Raw genomic sequence first — 15,711 nt, forward strand, 5'->3', positions numbered from 1 at the left:
CAATATATTATAGTCGACATTTTAAAGAACACCGCCCATTTCATGACATCCTCCTAAAACCAACCTCGGCAGCATGTCTGTGTTTCAACCCACAAAAACAGACCTCCAAAGTCTTGTACAAATGGGTGTGTTTTAAAAATGAAAGCGTTATTTAGTGTGTACGTGTGTTATCCTGGGGGTGGTGCTGGCAGAGCAGACTCTTCCTGGAAGGGGCTGTTCCTCACTTTGTGACATCATAATGTAAGGATCCACGTGTTGTGTGGGTTGGGAGGGGCTGGTGCTCAGAGAGCTGGGTTTTAGTAATAGTCAGAGATGCATGAATGGGGTAAAACACCACTATTGAGGCTGCTTTTCATGAGGAACAAACATGACTTTTGCATACTGACATACTTTTAGCCCTCTTATGGGCTCCAGATGACCCCAGCCTTTTATTGATGTGCGATCCCTCCCATTACAAAGGTGGACAGGACTTTATGTCTGCCACGGACACCAGAGAAGAAAAAAAAAATCCCTTTAAAAAAAAAAATCAGCGCGCCGTCTTGTGGGGTCCAGATGACCCCACTTTTAATGTAAACAAGGCTAGGATAGTACAAGGGTCAAAAAGCTAAAAAAATAAAAAGTTGATGTGCATGATATAGGCCCCTTAAAGAGAAACTTTGAGAAACCAAAGCATTACTACTAACAGGCACACATGCACTAATGATGCATGCAACACACTGCCCACACAGTACTGATCAATACATAATCACACTGGCAATTAGTATCGTTAAAGCGCTGCAATAGCAGCTGATTTATGTAGCTAAACACTCCTCCGAGAGAAAAAGGTCACAAAAAGAGACTTCGGCAGCTCAGACTGTTCCAGAGGTTCGCCATTGTTCTCTAATAACAGGATGAGAGTCAGATTTGACTGCGGATGACACCGTTTCACACAGAAATGCAAATTCCAGTATGGAAATGGATCAATTCCTTATTTGGAAGTGAAATGTAATATTAGCCGCACAAACTCATTAGTATGAATAACTTTTTAAGCGTGGCACCCAATCAGCGTCTCTTTGCTCAGCTCATTTAGACTGTCAATTAACTCTGTTCATCAACTCTGGCTCAATTAATCAGGTTTAATTACTTAAACACATTTGCCGCCACATCCTTTTAGATTAAGCCCACAGAAATGAGATGGTGTTTTACAAAGGCCACGCGTGTGTTACATTCATTACATGATATCCTTATTGATGGATTTAATCAGGTCTAGAGCTGGCCTCTTAGTGGCTGTGGAACAGCTGATCAGCTCAATCTTGAATCACACGTTTACTTATTTCCTCAAAGATGTTCATGAGTGAGAGCAAAGATTGTAAAAATAAATAAATACATCTAATAAAAAGGCAGGTTTATTAAACCGAACCTGGCAAGTTTCAAGTTGTTTAGAGGAGCCATACCATGAAAAAACAACTTTTTGAGCTTTTAAGTGCATTATAATGTATATTCCTCACTATAAACAGCCTCATAGCTGTATTTTGATTTGTTCATGCATTTTTAAGTAATCTTCTAAAAACCTGCGCCCTGAGCACCAGCCCCTCCTATACCCATGAAAATGAGCAGGTTTTCGATAGCTGATGTCAGAATGTGCGAAAAGCCCGTTTCAAGCAGTCTACACTGCCAGAACTGCCCACAGCAGAAAACAAACACCCAATTTCTCCGCTCAGCTATCTGTGCACAGCCGCTAACTCTGCCGCTTAGCTAGCTGTGCTCTCCCGATAGCTTCACCGCTCAGCTGCTAACTTAAGGTGTTCAGGTAGCGGTAATCAGCTGCTAACATCACCGCTCAGCCACTAACTTTGCTGCTTAGCTGCTAACTTCGCGGCTCATTGAGAAGTCTTACTTCCAGGTAAGAAAAAAAACTCACAAAAATAACTAATTTTTCAAAAATAATTTCTTCTTGATTGTGTCAAAGGTAATTTATGATCAGATTTATGGATATAGTTGACTCTGAAAGACTTAAGAAAATCATGGGAAAGACCCTTTAGTAATATATATATTTATTAGACACCTTTCTATGAACTCAAAGTCACCAAATAGGGACAAAAGCACAAATTTTAGACACCAGAAAAGCAGAACTGTAAATTCAATGTACAGTTTTTAAAGATTTAGTTATTTACTTTAAGTCCTTCAAATTAATATGATTATTTTATTGGTAAAACATCAAGCAGATGATGATACAAGATACATCATGTAGATTCTATAACTTTAGATATACCTTAATGAATGACAAAAGGGTTAAAGGGAAAAACCTTTTTTTAAAAGAAATTATTTAAAAATACAAAATTATCTTTTATAATGAGAATCGGGATAACTTGGTTTGAAGTTTTTAAGTATAAAACAGAAAGTATTGAAAACAAAAGCCTTGACTTCAGTATTGATTTCAGGTTGAGCTCGGAGTCTCCGGTTCGACACAGGAGGCCAGACAACAGCAGGTCAATGCCGCCGTTACAGATGACAACTTTGGAGTGACTCTTTTTGCTATGATTGATTGCCTGATTGATGCATTGGCTCGTGACAAAGTTCAACACTTTCTCATCCATCTTGTAATCAACAGAAAGCAGTGTGACATTTCTGCGCTGCTTTTTGAATCAAACAGAAAAGCGCCAAAGCAGCTTCCCATGAGAACCAGGAATGTACCCGCTGACGAGGGGCTATTCATCAAAACAATTCAGCAGCGCACGCATTGTTGGCTTGACGTGAGCTCATATTACCATTGTTGAGCCTTAAAACAGATGTGCAGCATTGAGTTATGACAGATTGAATTAAAACTTTGTTTTTTTATTTCGATGACCGAAAAAAAAAAGGAAAAGAATGATCAAATGTTAATTAAAAAAGCCAATCTTCAGCTAATTTTGATGTTTTTTCCTTTTAAATCACAGTATGTCAGTCATTCTGTCATTTTTAGACTCTATATAAAAAAAAGTTTTTTATGGCTTTCTATTGGCCTGTAAATAAAATAAATTTGACTTTTTTGTGATGTGACATTAAAAACAGCAATTCTGACACCAACAAATTCTGTAAGAAGCTCCAAAAAGTCGAGCAGACGGCCAGCGGGATTAGTGTCTCATTTATAGTGCATCGTTTTTTAAGCTTTGTTGCTGGAAATGAATAATCATTATGTTAATAGGTCACACCCAACATTTAAGCTTCGTGCATCTTTAGGCTTTGCTTGGTGGATTTTTCAGGCATCAAAACTGGAAAGAAGTAAACAGCATTTTATATGTGGTGAGGTCAAAACCAACAAATCCTACATTTGAGATTGAATACTTCCTGTTTTTGGCCCAAACATTTGATGAGGTGATGGCAGATGTCCTTACAGTAGTCACAAATGCCCTTAAGGGCGGATACGGGTGGATATAGGCTTTCTGGGAGGCAAAGTTTGAACAAATAGGGATATAACGATTCATTTGAACAACAATTTAATTCATATAATAATTTGCGGTTGACGATTCGATTTATAGTCGGTATCAAGGTTGTAGATTGCTCAGTAAACCCATGGAACAAAATTTTTTTCTATTTGGCATGCAACTTATGCAACTTAAACAACACGCAAGGGTAAGTAAGGGTGAAGTCAGGTGAGATGAAGGCGTGTCGTACAACTTTTTTCTGTTTTTCAAGCCTCCAAGATTCCTGTGGACTGCTCAAGAAGCTTGTTACTGTGTATCTGGTTCTACTGGTACTTATGCATCATACCCATACTCTGTATTTGCACATTTGCAGTATGAAAGGTGCCAGGGCTGGAGTGTCTGCCTAATTTTCAGATATCCAAGTCTTACTCATGATTGATTACCTTGTTCAGGTGTGTTCAGCCAATCAGAACATGCTAGTTCTTGTGGTCTGGAGTTGCCTATCCCTGGACTAAAGTGCAGTGAAAAAAGGACACCATATGACCGTATCATCTGTACGTCATAAGTGGGCGAAGCTTCCATCAGCCTTAGGAATACTACAAGATATATTAAAGCCTCGTTTCCACTGAGCGGTCCCGTCCAGTAAGCAGTGGCATGGTATGGTCCAGTTAATTCTGGCGAGCGTTTCCACTCAGTGGTTTGTGTTCCCGGCACATGCGTGGTGTGGACCGCTAGCGTGTCACTGTAGTTCAACAATGTATGTCAGGTCATCCAGCAGCTCGTCTTTTTATGACTTTACTTTTTGTACATCATGTAGAAAAGGAATTTAATTTTGTTTGAAAGAACATTGTGGGTGACTAAGAACAATACCGTCGTAAAATGCTTACAAACATTGGAAACATCAGCTTAAATGAACGCTTTCCAATGTCGTCATCACTTTCTGCCAATTAACGATTGGCTACAGCGGCTGCGTCCCAACCGAAGCGTTCCACTTTTTAATGGACTTACAACCGATGGGGGCCTCCCCAAAGTTCAATACTGTTTAATGGGTCCATTGTACAATGGAAACGCTCAAAATACTGGACCTTACCGTACCGGACCGCTCAGTAGAAACGAGGCTTTAGCACAGGAACGACAATAGAACGTTCCATTTTCACTGGTGTTCCTTAACGTGGCCGTATGAGCCTCAAGGGAACTGAAAGACACAACTTTAAAATGTGACTGCTCTCTAAGAACCACTATGATAACCCAAAAACCCGAGGACCATATGGGTCAACCGCCATACAAGTGCATGTGACTATAAGGCTTTAAACCAGGGGTCTGAAGTTGGCGGCACTGGGGCCATTTGTGGCCCCCAAGTCAATATTTTGTGGCCCAACCTTATTATTAAGCTTCAACGTCTAGTAAGCAATAATATCTTTTGCATGTCCACGCTTCTCTGATGATAGCTTTGTATTTGCTTTGCGATGTTACAGCTTTGATGATGACGTCGGATCTGGTCGTCAGAAAAGTCCTTAGCAACAGTTGTTAGCATTGTTAGCTCCTGTCGTTTCACAGGACATGCAGAAGAAATAGCTTAGTTGTATGTAGACATGAACAAATGTTCAATAAACAGACAATGGACCAAAGATATAGGCAGCGGATGCAAAAACATACTTTTAGCACAAACAGAACTGTATACGGCCCAGCCTCAGCCAGACTCTGCCTTCAGTGGCCCTAAGGTAAACTGAGTTTGAGACTCCTGATTTAAAGGGTGTTGGTTGGTTTTAGGTTTAATATCTAAGTCTAACCCTCTAAAAGGAGAGTTTTAATCTATTTTCCCTTCCTTTTCTTTACGCTTAAAACCTCCAACAACCTGTAATTCTCTCCCAGGTGTTCTCATTCCTGCAGTGGACCTGCAACCCCTTCCAGAAGGGCCAAAAGAAACACCATTTCCAATCTGACATGACACACGGACACACTGCTGAGGAGGACAGTGCACTGGCCAGGTGACGGACACCGATATTATTTGTGCGGCCGTCAGCGCTCAATCACGCTGTCCTCTCCACCCGCTACCCCCTCCCTCTTTCCGCCATGCAGCCCTTTCTCAAGCTGTTCTTGGCCGTGGCACTGAAAAGATTTCTGAGGCCATCACTCTTCCTCTCAGCCGCTGAATCACCGCCTCTCCTTCCAGCTCACACTGGCTGTCAAAGACTCGCTGCTCCCCTCTCGACTGTTTTTCAATTCCCCTGCACTAAAAATCCTCTTGGCCCGTTTCATGTATTCCCTCTTTTCCTGTTTTTCTCCCGTATTCCCCTGCTACTCTAACTGCACACACTGGAGTCCAAATGTGCCCAAAGATTTAGTCGAAGCGTCTGAGCTTGGACACAGAGGGATCCATGTGACGGTAACGTCATGCCTTCTGGATGGAATTGAAGTTTCCTGCCTGTTTTTAATCTTCGGCTCTCTTTTCCTTCAGGCGTCCTCCTTGGCACACTCTTAGTTTTGCTCTCACTCACTCTTCCTCTTCTCAACAACATCCCTCAAATTCCTGTACTCTCGCCTGCTTGTTGCTTTGGCTTCCAACTCTTCCTCTGCTTATGACTCCCTCTTGTTTTGTAGATCCACCCACGTCTGGCACCTTTTATTCCTTCTCTCTCATACTTCCTTCCTGCATCTCTTCATGTTCTCACCTCTATCCCTGCTCTGTGCACCATCTCCAGTCGTTTCAGCCATCTTCTTCTGTCAGTGAGTGCTGGGAAGCTCTTCTCCACCCTCTCACTGTGAAGATTTGGGGTGTTCCAAACTACCGATATTACAATACATCGCATTATTTAGTTCTGTGATTGATTCAAAATGAGTTCTCACCAAGTATCAATCTTTTATTTTTGTTTGAAGAGGCTGTAAAATGTTATTTTTATCATCCTGTGGTGAGACGGGGTAGATAATGGGTGCACGTTAAAAAAACAGGTTTTTTTCTATCTATTGTGAGTTATTAGAAATGATTTTTACCAATTACTGCAGTATCGAGTAGGAGTATAACGGATCACAAAACTCACGGATCGGATCTTACTGGGAGATCTGAACCCAGATGTGAACCGATGCTTTTATTCAGCTCTTCAAAATAAATAAACCTGATCTTTCAGTATCTGCATCCTCCACGACGTATTCCAGAAACGTTTTTGACAGAAGCTCCTCCCACTCATGGCGGGAGCTTTGGTTTTGGACAACTGTCAAGAAGCAACTTTGACGCATTTTCAACATGAACGGTGTACAGTACATGAATTTGACCACACTTGCATTTGGTGTGACAGAACTGATTTTAATAATGATCTGCTCTCAAATGGTGGAGAAGGTCAAGGATTCCCTAATAAAGCTCAGAGACTAAAAGCAGCACATCAGGACATACAAACTGCAACACAACCTGCCAACAGAGCCAAGAAGCCGAGTGCGTTTGTGTCTCGGGTGTGTTGAGGGAACCGCGTTTCATCTCAGATCTGCTTCTAATAACCAGAAACGGCCTCTGTGTCCGCCGCTCACCCAACCTGAGCCCCACCCAGCGAGACGAGTGACCACCTTCTCATCCATCATCATGCCTGTGTGGCTAACAGCTGTCCAAGCCGGCCCACCACCCACCCTGCCCTTTCCCCGCGCCACGGCGGGGTCACCCAAACATATCCACCCCCACAGCGGCGCCTCCCACAGAGCTGGGACTGCATTTCAATGAAGTCAGTAAAGTTTGGGCAGGGTTCTGCTTTACAGGATTTACTGAATAACTACAAACTACAAACCTTTCTTGTTAAGCGCTTAGACTTTAATACCATTTTAAACCTTAATTTTTGCACTCGTCCATTTCTATCAAGTCATTTTGCAATTTTGATGAATTGAAACTCCAGTTTCCTTAAAAGTTTTGCTACCAAACAATCTGAATGTTTCAAAAGTCAAAACCTAACGGGTCCGCCAGGGTAAATCTTTGAGCGCAGTCTGGAGTTTTTGTGTTACTTGTCAGGTTTAGTTCTGTTGCACAGCTGTCTGGCTCAGAAAAACAACTTCAGATTGCAGATCCCAGGGGCCACAGGCTGAGCTGGAGCTCAGAGTTGGACAACTGACACCAGGTCAGATTTTGGGGGCAGCAGAGCTGACATCGTTAACCTGAGGCTGACCCGTCAGGCCTCGCTGCTGTTACAGGGTCAGCCACGCCGCTTGTTTGTTGAGCTGCTACGTCATCCTTCATGAAAGTCTGCATGAAAGTAGAGTTTCTGACAGATGCATGTGACGGTACTTTGGGATAAGTCGTCGTTTTTTATCAGAAAACGTAAAAAAAAAGAGAAACAACAAAACAACTTGAATAGCGTCTGGGTAAACTGGGGGTGTAGGGTGAAATCAATCCGCCGATATATCACGATATTGCATTGAGACACACTTGTTTCGATTTGAAACGAAGGCAAGACAATATTTAATTAATAATTTATTAACAAACGTAGTTTAGCGTCTTATTTTTGACACTGGTTAGCAGCACACCACATTGTCTCTTTGAGCAGCTCTACACCGCAACAAAACAACAACAGCGTTCAGGCTCCTGAACAGTTTAAATGTGCGATGTTGGAAATAAAGTGCTGTTTATTTCTATCATATCTTTAGAACATTATTGGTTAAGGCACATTCATTCTGTTTTCTTTTCTTATACTAAAGGACAGTTTGTTGTGGAAATTAGACAATATTGATTGCTTCCTAAAAGAACAAATATCACTTAATTTATCAAAAGAAAAGAACTATGATTTTATTAACATAAAAGGTGTATTAATATTCAGGTAGAGTTTGTTCTGAGTCACAGTATTGCAAAAAACATCATCTGGTACAGTTGTGGGATATATCTTGATACGTATCGTGAGATGTATCATATCATGAGATGTATAACGTGATAGCCATTGTATTGCGATATGTATATGGTGGTATGAATCGTATCGTGAGATGGATAAACGTTATATGTTTCGTATCGTAATATGCATATTACAATATGTATATTGTGATATGTACATACAATATATGAACATATAGATAAATATAATACATTTCACTGCATATTATACTATGCATGTATATGTATGTGACAAATACAATTTTAATATGTATCTTATTGTGATATGCATAACGGTGTATGCATATCGTGAGATGAATATCGCGATATGTACTGTATCGCCAGACTCCTGCCAGTACACACTCTTCAGGTAAACGTGATGAAATCACGCTTTCATAGATTGAAGAGCAGATTTAAAACATGGACCCAATAAATGACAAAATAGAGGAATGAAACGAGATATTTCTAAATAAAAAACTATCAAATGCATCTAAGTAAATTAGAAGAATTCCATTTGGATTGAGCCTTGATGCTGCAGAAGCTGCTGGCTCTCTACAGTTTTATTAAGGCTCCACACCGACAGCAAACAGAAGATTATTGCAGACACTTGTAGTTTTCCTGCACCAACAAGTGAGGGCATCTTGGCAAGACAACGTTAAGTTGAATGCAAACCACCAAATCTAGTTAAGAGTCTTATCAAAAGCCAATAAAATAAACAGCGGTTTACACTTGACCCACATCGACTCATCTGGCTGTCATGACGGCTTTAAGTGAACCAACAGAATAAAACACTTATCTTCTTACAGAACTGGAAGGCACAGTGCGCCGCGCATGGAGAGCAGGACTCTTAACGGCTCTCTGCACAAATATCCAGGATGCACAAAGATTTGTCTGAAATAAATGGGACTGTCTGCTTTTAGGCCCTAAAGCTGAAGCTCAAGTGATGGGCGCCGAGGAGAATAAAGACAAGTGCTGACACAGCTGTACATAAGGTGGCAAAAGAGAAGAAGAAAAGGAGGGAAAGATGGAGCTCTTCAGGCACTCGCCTCACTTATCACACAAAACACACCTGGCCACTCAAGCTAATGAAGACCAACAAAGAGTAAGAGCACTTTCCTTCCCCAACTATCACACTCCATTAGATGCAGCGGGTGAATGTTTTCCTTATATGTGCGCCATAAAGACATCTGCCATTAAAAACGTGTCCACTGACATTTAAAGAGAAAGCTTTAAAACAGGTCATATAATTAAACTATCTTAAGATGGAGGGGATGGATGGGTGCTTTTAAAGAGCGTGTGGTCACGGAGACAAGACATCGGGTCGACTAAAAGCAATTCACAAGTGAACCACAGAAGGCTAAGAATTACAGCGTTTGTCTGCCTTGAGGTTTCCAGCCTGAGTTTTGTATATGCATGTCTGTCCTTCGTAATGCAAACACAGGTGCAGATCGGTTGGTAAAAACGAAATCTAACTTATGATAACCCTGAGCATCTGACACTGCCCTGCAATGACCTCGTCACGTGTTTGTGAGTATGTGTTTGTGTGTGTAAATTATGTCTGCAAGGTAATCCTATAAAGCCCACTATAACAAAGAATTGACAAAAAGTTGCCATTTTTTGGAATCAATCTGTTTTTAAACCCTTTGATGGAATCTAAAACAAATATTTTCCAATTTTGCTTTTCAAGAGAAAAAAAATAGTATCACTTAGGACATGTTCAGTGATTTAAATACATTTTGATCACACCAATTTAAAATACAACAATGATGACATGAGAAAAAAAATCACCTAATATACCCACTGTTTCAAATTTGATCCACAAATTTTAAACAGGCTGTACCTGCATTATAAAGAAATAATTATCAACAAATTTTGGATTAATTACAACAAGTAGTCATATAAAAATGAAAAATAAATGAGTTATTCTCAAAGTAAAATTTAGAAAATTAAATCAATTTTTCCCACCAAAAGTGCTTTTAAGATTTAAAGGGGGCAGCCATTTTGAATTGAGAAAGAAAAACATTTGTACCGCCGCTAGAGGATTGATGATGAACTATGGTGCAGAAAACATGGACCAAGTTATTGTGTGAATGCTAAAGAAATAATGACATATAACAGTCATTTTAAACTAATTTGGCATTTAGCTAACATGTTGGCAATATGCTAGCTGCTTTTACTAAATATGATTTTACAGAAATTGCCATTTATTTTTTTAGCATTAAGCTAGCTCTTTTTGGCTATGTTGACATCTAAGCTACTGAAATATTTCCAGAAATTGCCATTTAGCTGTTTTATCATTAAGCTAGCTCTTTTTGGCTATGTTGACATCTTAGCTACTGAAATTTTTCCAGAAAATTGCCATTTAGCTGTTGTTATAGCGTTAAGCTAGCTCTTTTTGGCTATGTTGGCATACTGCCACTGAAATTTTTTGGGCTAGTTTGGGAATTACCTAATATTTTAACAATATGCTAGCTGTTGACTAAATTTGACATTTCCGGTTATTTAAGCTACTTTGCCATTTAGCTGTTGTTTTAGCTAGCTCATTTGGCTATTTTAGCATCTACCAAAGTTTTTTAGGCTAGTTTGGCATTTAGCTAATAATTTAGCAATAGGCTATGCTTGATGTTTTGAATAATCTGGCATCTTCTGAGGTTATTAAGCTAATTTGAAGCTCAGCTAATATTTTAGCTGATTTGACTAATTTGTATATTTTTACATTTTTTGCTATTTTAGCATTTAACCATTGTATTTGCATTGTGCTTACTTGTTTAGCTAACTCAGGCATTTCTCCTACTGTGTAATATCTTGACAGAATTGTCTCTAAGCCAATTTCTTTAGCATTTTAAGCATCAAGCATTTATGTTACGGCAAACTTCCACTTCAATTACTTTAGCAATAACCAAATTACTTCAGAATATTTAGCTTTCAGTTTCAGCAATTTTACCTATCAGCTTCAAAATTTTTAGCTATCAGTTTTAGCAACTTAAGCAGCCACATTCAACTCACAGCATGCACCCTTGCATTATCCCAGGTAAATCTAAATATCTAGTATACAATAGCTTTTCAAGGAAAGGGTCTCAGAAATGGTATTAACATTAATACAGGGCTACAAATATCCAAATAAGTTATCTGAGGAAAGCGACAAAACCCTTTTAATTTTTGAAACTGTTAATTTTCAAACAGCAAGGCTCCATCAATAAATGTGGGATGAAGCTTCTGGTGAATAAGGTTAAGTCTTCATCATCTTTCTTTCAATATCAAACATTTGCAAGATAAGAAGTTCAGAATTAAAAACCACAAATGTTTTCTTACCGAGTTGATGCAGACGAGCTCCTTGTTCAGCAGCCAGGGTAAGGAGAGTTTCCCTCCTCCTCTGTAACATGACTGAATCCTTTCTTTGATCTTCTGCTTTATCTTCCTCAGAGTGAACAAACACAGAGCAGACTCTTTGGGCGGTTTGGCCCGATTCTTTTGACCCTGAGAGAATATCGTGAAGAGAATGTCTTCGTTTTCTGAAATCCCCAAAGAGTTGGCCAACTGCCGCCCGGGTCGCGCCAAGAAGGCGTCCTGCACCAAGCGGTACTCCTTCCCTTCATGAGTACAACCAATAGGGAATTCAACATAGGAGTAAAACTTTGGGTCATCCACACAGAGGCGGACAATTTTAGAGGTGAAGAACTGCTCTCCGCTGGCATCCGGGGATGTCAGCTGGGTATCTAACTGCAAGGTGAGATAATAGACAAACTGTTCACTGCTAAAGCTGTAAATGTAATAGATGTCAAAAGTGGGAAACTTTGAAAGTGTGTCTGAGGGGATCTTTAACTGGGAGGAAACAAACTCGTCCTGATAGACAAAGCTAAACATGTCTGCATTTTCTTCATTCTCCATCAGTTTGCGGCTGGACAATGTAGGGAAGTACTCGGATTTGCCATCAACGGGGGTTCCTATGAACAGCTTGCTAACGGGGTTGTGCGTGGAGCTTATGATCACGCCAGACATGGTATCCGACTCGGCCACGCTGGAAAGATAGTGCTCCTTTCGGTGGTGAGGCTCGCCGAGCTTAAAGAGGTCATCGAGTCGTAGGAACTGACAGATTCCTTGTGAGGTGCTGCCACAGGCGATGAGGCGGTTCTGTGAGTAGTCTATAAGAAGAAGCTTGTTCACATTAGGGGTCTGGGACAGCTGAAAAGGGCAGGACTGGACACTGGGTGGAGGGTAGCATTTCTCATCGTCCACCACTGGGCCAGTCACGTGGCTCCTGAGTTCCGTCAGGTTGCTGGACAGCTTGAAAATCCTGTTGACAGCTCCAACATACACCTCCCCAGTCTTGTTGTGAACGACCAGATGTGTGAGCAAACAGTTGGGGGGAGCAAACCTTTGAAAAACTGGAGGTTGGCCTCCAGATATAGATGAGCTCACGATGAGTAAAAGCCCCAAGAGGAGCAACAAGTTCCTCTGGCCCGGGAAAGCCGCTGACCGAGCAAAAGGACACATGTCGGAGCTGTCCAGGGGCGAGGCTTTGGGGAGGTGGGGGAGGAAAAAGAGAGGAGTTCCAAAATCAACTCACGTTGTGTTTTTATTCTGTTCTCCAATGAAATAATAAAAGAGGACAGGATCAGAGACGGAGAAGGACGGGGGAGAAGGAAAAAAGCTATTGATCCCTTGTCCTGGTTGCAGCGCTGTGAGCAGTCGTTGGGAACGGCATCCTCAGAGACACAAGCTGGGAGTCCTGCAAGGCAGAGGAAAAAAAAAAAAACATGCGTTAGCACCAAAAAAACACTTCTGGGTCTGAAAACTGCTCAGTCAAAACAAAAAGTTCTGAGCTGACATTTGCCTCGGTACAATCTGAATCACTCCAAAACCAAATCTGTAAGGCAAATATCTGTCAGCACTGACTTATGAGCAACGACGTCGGGGAGGCACTGCCAGTTGTTAAAAGGCTCTGTAAACATAATTCCAGCCTAGAAATGAGTTATGGACTCGCAGCATTGATTTACTTCATATTTCATCATTTGCAGCGATGGTTTCCATAGAGGAATGTTCTGGAGAAGCTGCCAGCAGCCACTGTAGCAATGGCAGAGATCAATTTATACGCAGGTTTGCTTGAAGGCTTTTATGTCACTGCGAACATTAACAATGCTCAACGTCCTCATAAGCTAACCCTGACTGCCATTACCCACGCTGCTCTTGCATTTGAACAGCTTAAGAGGCCACTCATACAGGGCTTGACCCGTACAGGTGCTGCAGGTTTTTGGGTCTGCATTTTAACCCTTGTGCTATCTTATAGGGTCCAGATGACCCCAGCCTAGCATAACGTGTTACCATCCCATGACTAATGAAGGATTTCATGTCTGCCATGGACACCAGTGGAAAACAAAAATCATTGGAGAAAAAAAAAGTTGAGGGCACTGTCTTGTGGGGTCCAGATGACCCCACACTCCCAGCACAAGGGTTAAGGGGAGCACAGGTGTGTCTTGCAGTTCTATTAAGATTCGTACTGCCTCCTCAAGGGACATCAGATGGAACCGTTGCTGTGGATGGTGTAAGTTTACCAGGAAGTATTTGTAAGGATAGAAGTTTCAGACTATAGTTGTTAGTAAGTAGAAAGACAAGTACTGGCTCCTTACTGACTGCATACAATGTAATACATAAGTGCCTGTGAGACACCCAAAAGATATCCATATAACCCCAATTCCTCATTTCTAATCATCCAGCCAAGGAATTGACAGAAGTATCAATATAACCAAGATTTTGAAGTATTAATTACAACACACCACCAATTTTGGTATCAAATACTCTACTAAAGTATCGATTACTAGTTAATAACCAAGCAAATAAAAGTGTGTGCAACATTTCTGAGCATTTCACCAAAACATTACAAAAATAAAATAAAAGATCAATACTTGATGTGAACCCATCAAGAATCAATCGCAGGACTAAACGTCGCGATATATCGCAATATCAACATTTTGGCACACCCCTAATAAAAAGACAAAGACTGTAGAGAAAAAAACAGAAAGAGAAACAGCAGTTTGCCAGTAATTGATTATGAACTTCTTGATTGATTTTATACCTTTCACCAACACAATCTTGTTGGTATCTAAAAATATTGCAGTTACTGCATCAGTTTTCGATGTATATTTATTTCTTACATCCCTAACCGATACTGCTGTTACTCCCAACGCTGATCGATGTTTTGATGCGTATCTTTTACATCTCTACTAATAATATGCATAGGACAAAAAAAAACCCAATAAAAATTTACCATTAGTCGGTATCGAATATTTTATGCAAAAAGTAATCAGTATCATATCAAATCTGAAAAGTATCTTCTCAAATCTTATAAGTGAGGTATCATCAATCACACTGTGTTCACTACGACTCGTCATCCTCAGCACATCCATAGAAACAAACTGGTGCACTAATAATTTCCCTCTACAGCCTCACCGAGAGGTCTACGACCTTAATACTTCATGTGGGCCGCCTGCATGCCCTGAACATGTTCACCCAAATTTTCACCCACAGACCAAAGTTACCCCAAAACATTTTTACCCGCAATCCATTATCATGTGGATATTGACTGAGGAGCTACATATATACACAAGTAAACAGACAAGACCAAATATTCAAATAAAGAATTTCAGAGTATTGCCTCAAACAAAACTCAGTTCCTGTTTCTTTCATTTATACAGTAATATATTCTGAGTTTCCATTTTCCATAGTGTTTGCTTTTCTTTTACCCCCCCCCCCTACAGTGATTCCTCCCCCTATAGAGCATCCAACATCCGACAGAATCTCAGCAGGAAAATGACTTTGGCCTCAATTATTTATAAGCTTTTCACACATACACAAAAGCATTTTACAGCCAATTCAGAAAAGTGATGCTTTAATGGATAGAAGTACAATAGATCAGCAGGAGGAAATGTTTACAGGGAAAGAAAAGAGACGGGAAGATGATTCAGGGGCAGTTTGATCGTCGGCACAAGGATGATGAGACCAAGTCGCACGCTGCTAACCTGACAGGCCAATCATGCCTTTGGAATACCAGGACATTACTTTTCCTGTATGGGGGGGTTATTTCAAACAAGACCGAGCCCTCTCCAGGACGTTTCAATCACCGACTATGAAAGTGTCTGCTCCTTAGGCCATTTCGAATCAGAGGAGGGACTAAACACAAAAGTGTAGAAAAGGAAAGAGGGATGGAACGGTAAAGGCATGAATAATGGAAACCATAGACAGATCATAAAAAATATGAGGAAAAAGAACATTTTCTCCTCTGCATTTACTTTGCTCTTCCAATTTTTCTTCTGGAGAGCCATTTAGAAGAAAGATAATGTTTCCACCGGTCTGGAAGAGTCATTTAATATTTTCAAAGTCTATTTTAGAACAGATTTGGGTTAAATGAGTAACTTCGAAAATGGTGTTTCTAACATGCTCTTGTGGCGATTTTTCTTTCTTTTATGATGGAGAATATGTATTTCTTTAAATTGT

The 15,711-nt window shown here is 40.5% G+C and overlaps 1 protein-coding gene across 5 annotated transcripts in view; it reads right to left on the reverse strand.

Annotated features, from left to right (window-relative positions):
• LOC112144749 (plexin-A1) overlaps positions 1-15,711 on the reverse strand; it is a 267,901-nt gene that overhangs the window by 196,186 nt on the left and 56,004 nt on the right. For all 5 annotated transcript variants that reach the window (XM_024269482.2, XM_024269485.2, XM_024269483.2 and 2 more), the window contains exon 2: positions 11,533-12,949. In XM_024269482.2, coding sequence (XP_024125250.1) covers positions 11,533-12,714 — 1,182 coding nt within the window. In that variant the 5' untranslated portion in view covers positions 12,715-12,949. The remainder of the gene's footprint in view (positions 1-11,532; positions 12,950-15,711) is intronic.

This window comes from Oryzias melastigma, linkage group LG5 (assembly GCF_002922805.2).
Source record: "Oryzias melastigma strain HK-1 linkage group LG5, ASM292280v2, whole genome shotgun sequence".
Classification (NCBI taxonomy): domain Eukaryota; kingdom Metazoa; phylum Chordata; class Actinopteri; order Beloniformes; family Adrianichthyidae; genus Oryzias; species Oryzias melastigma.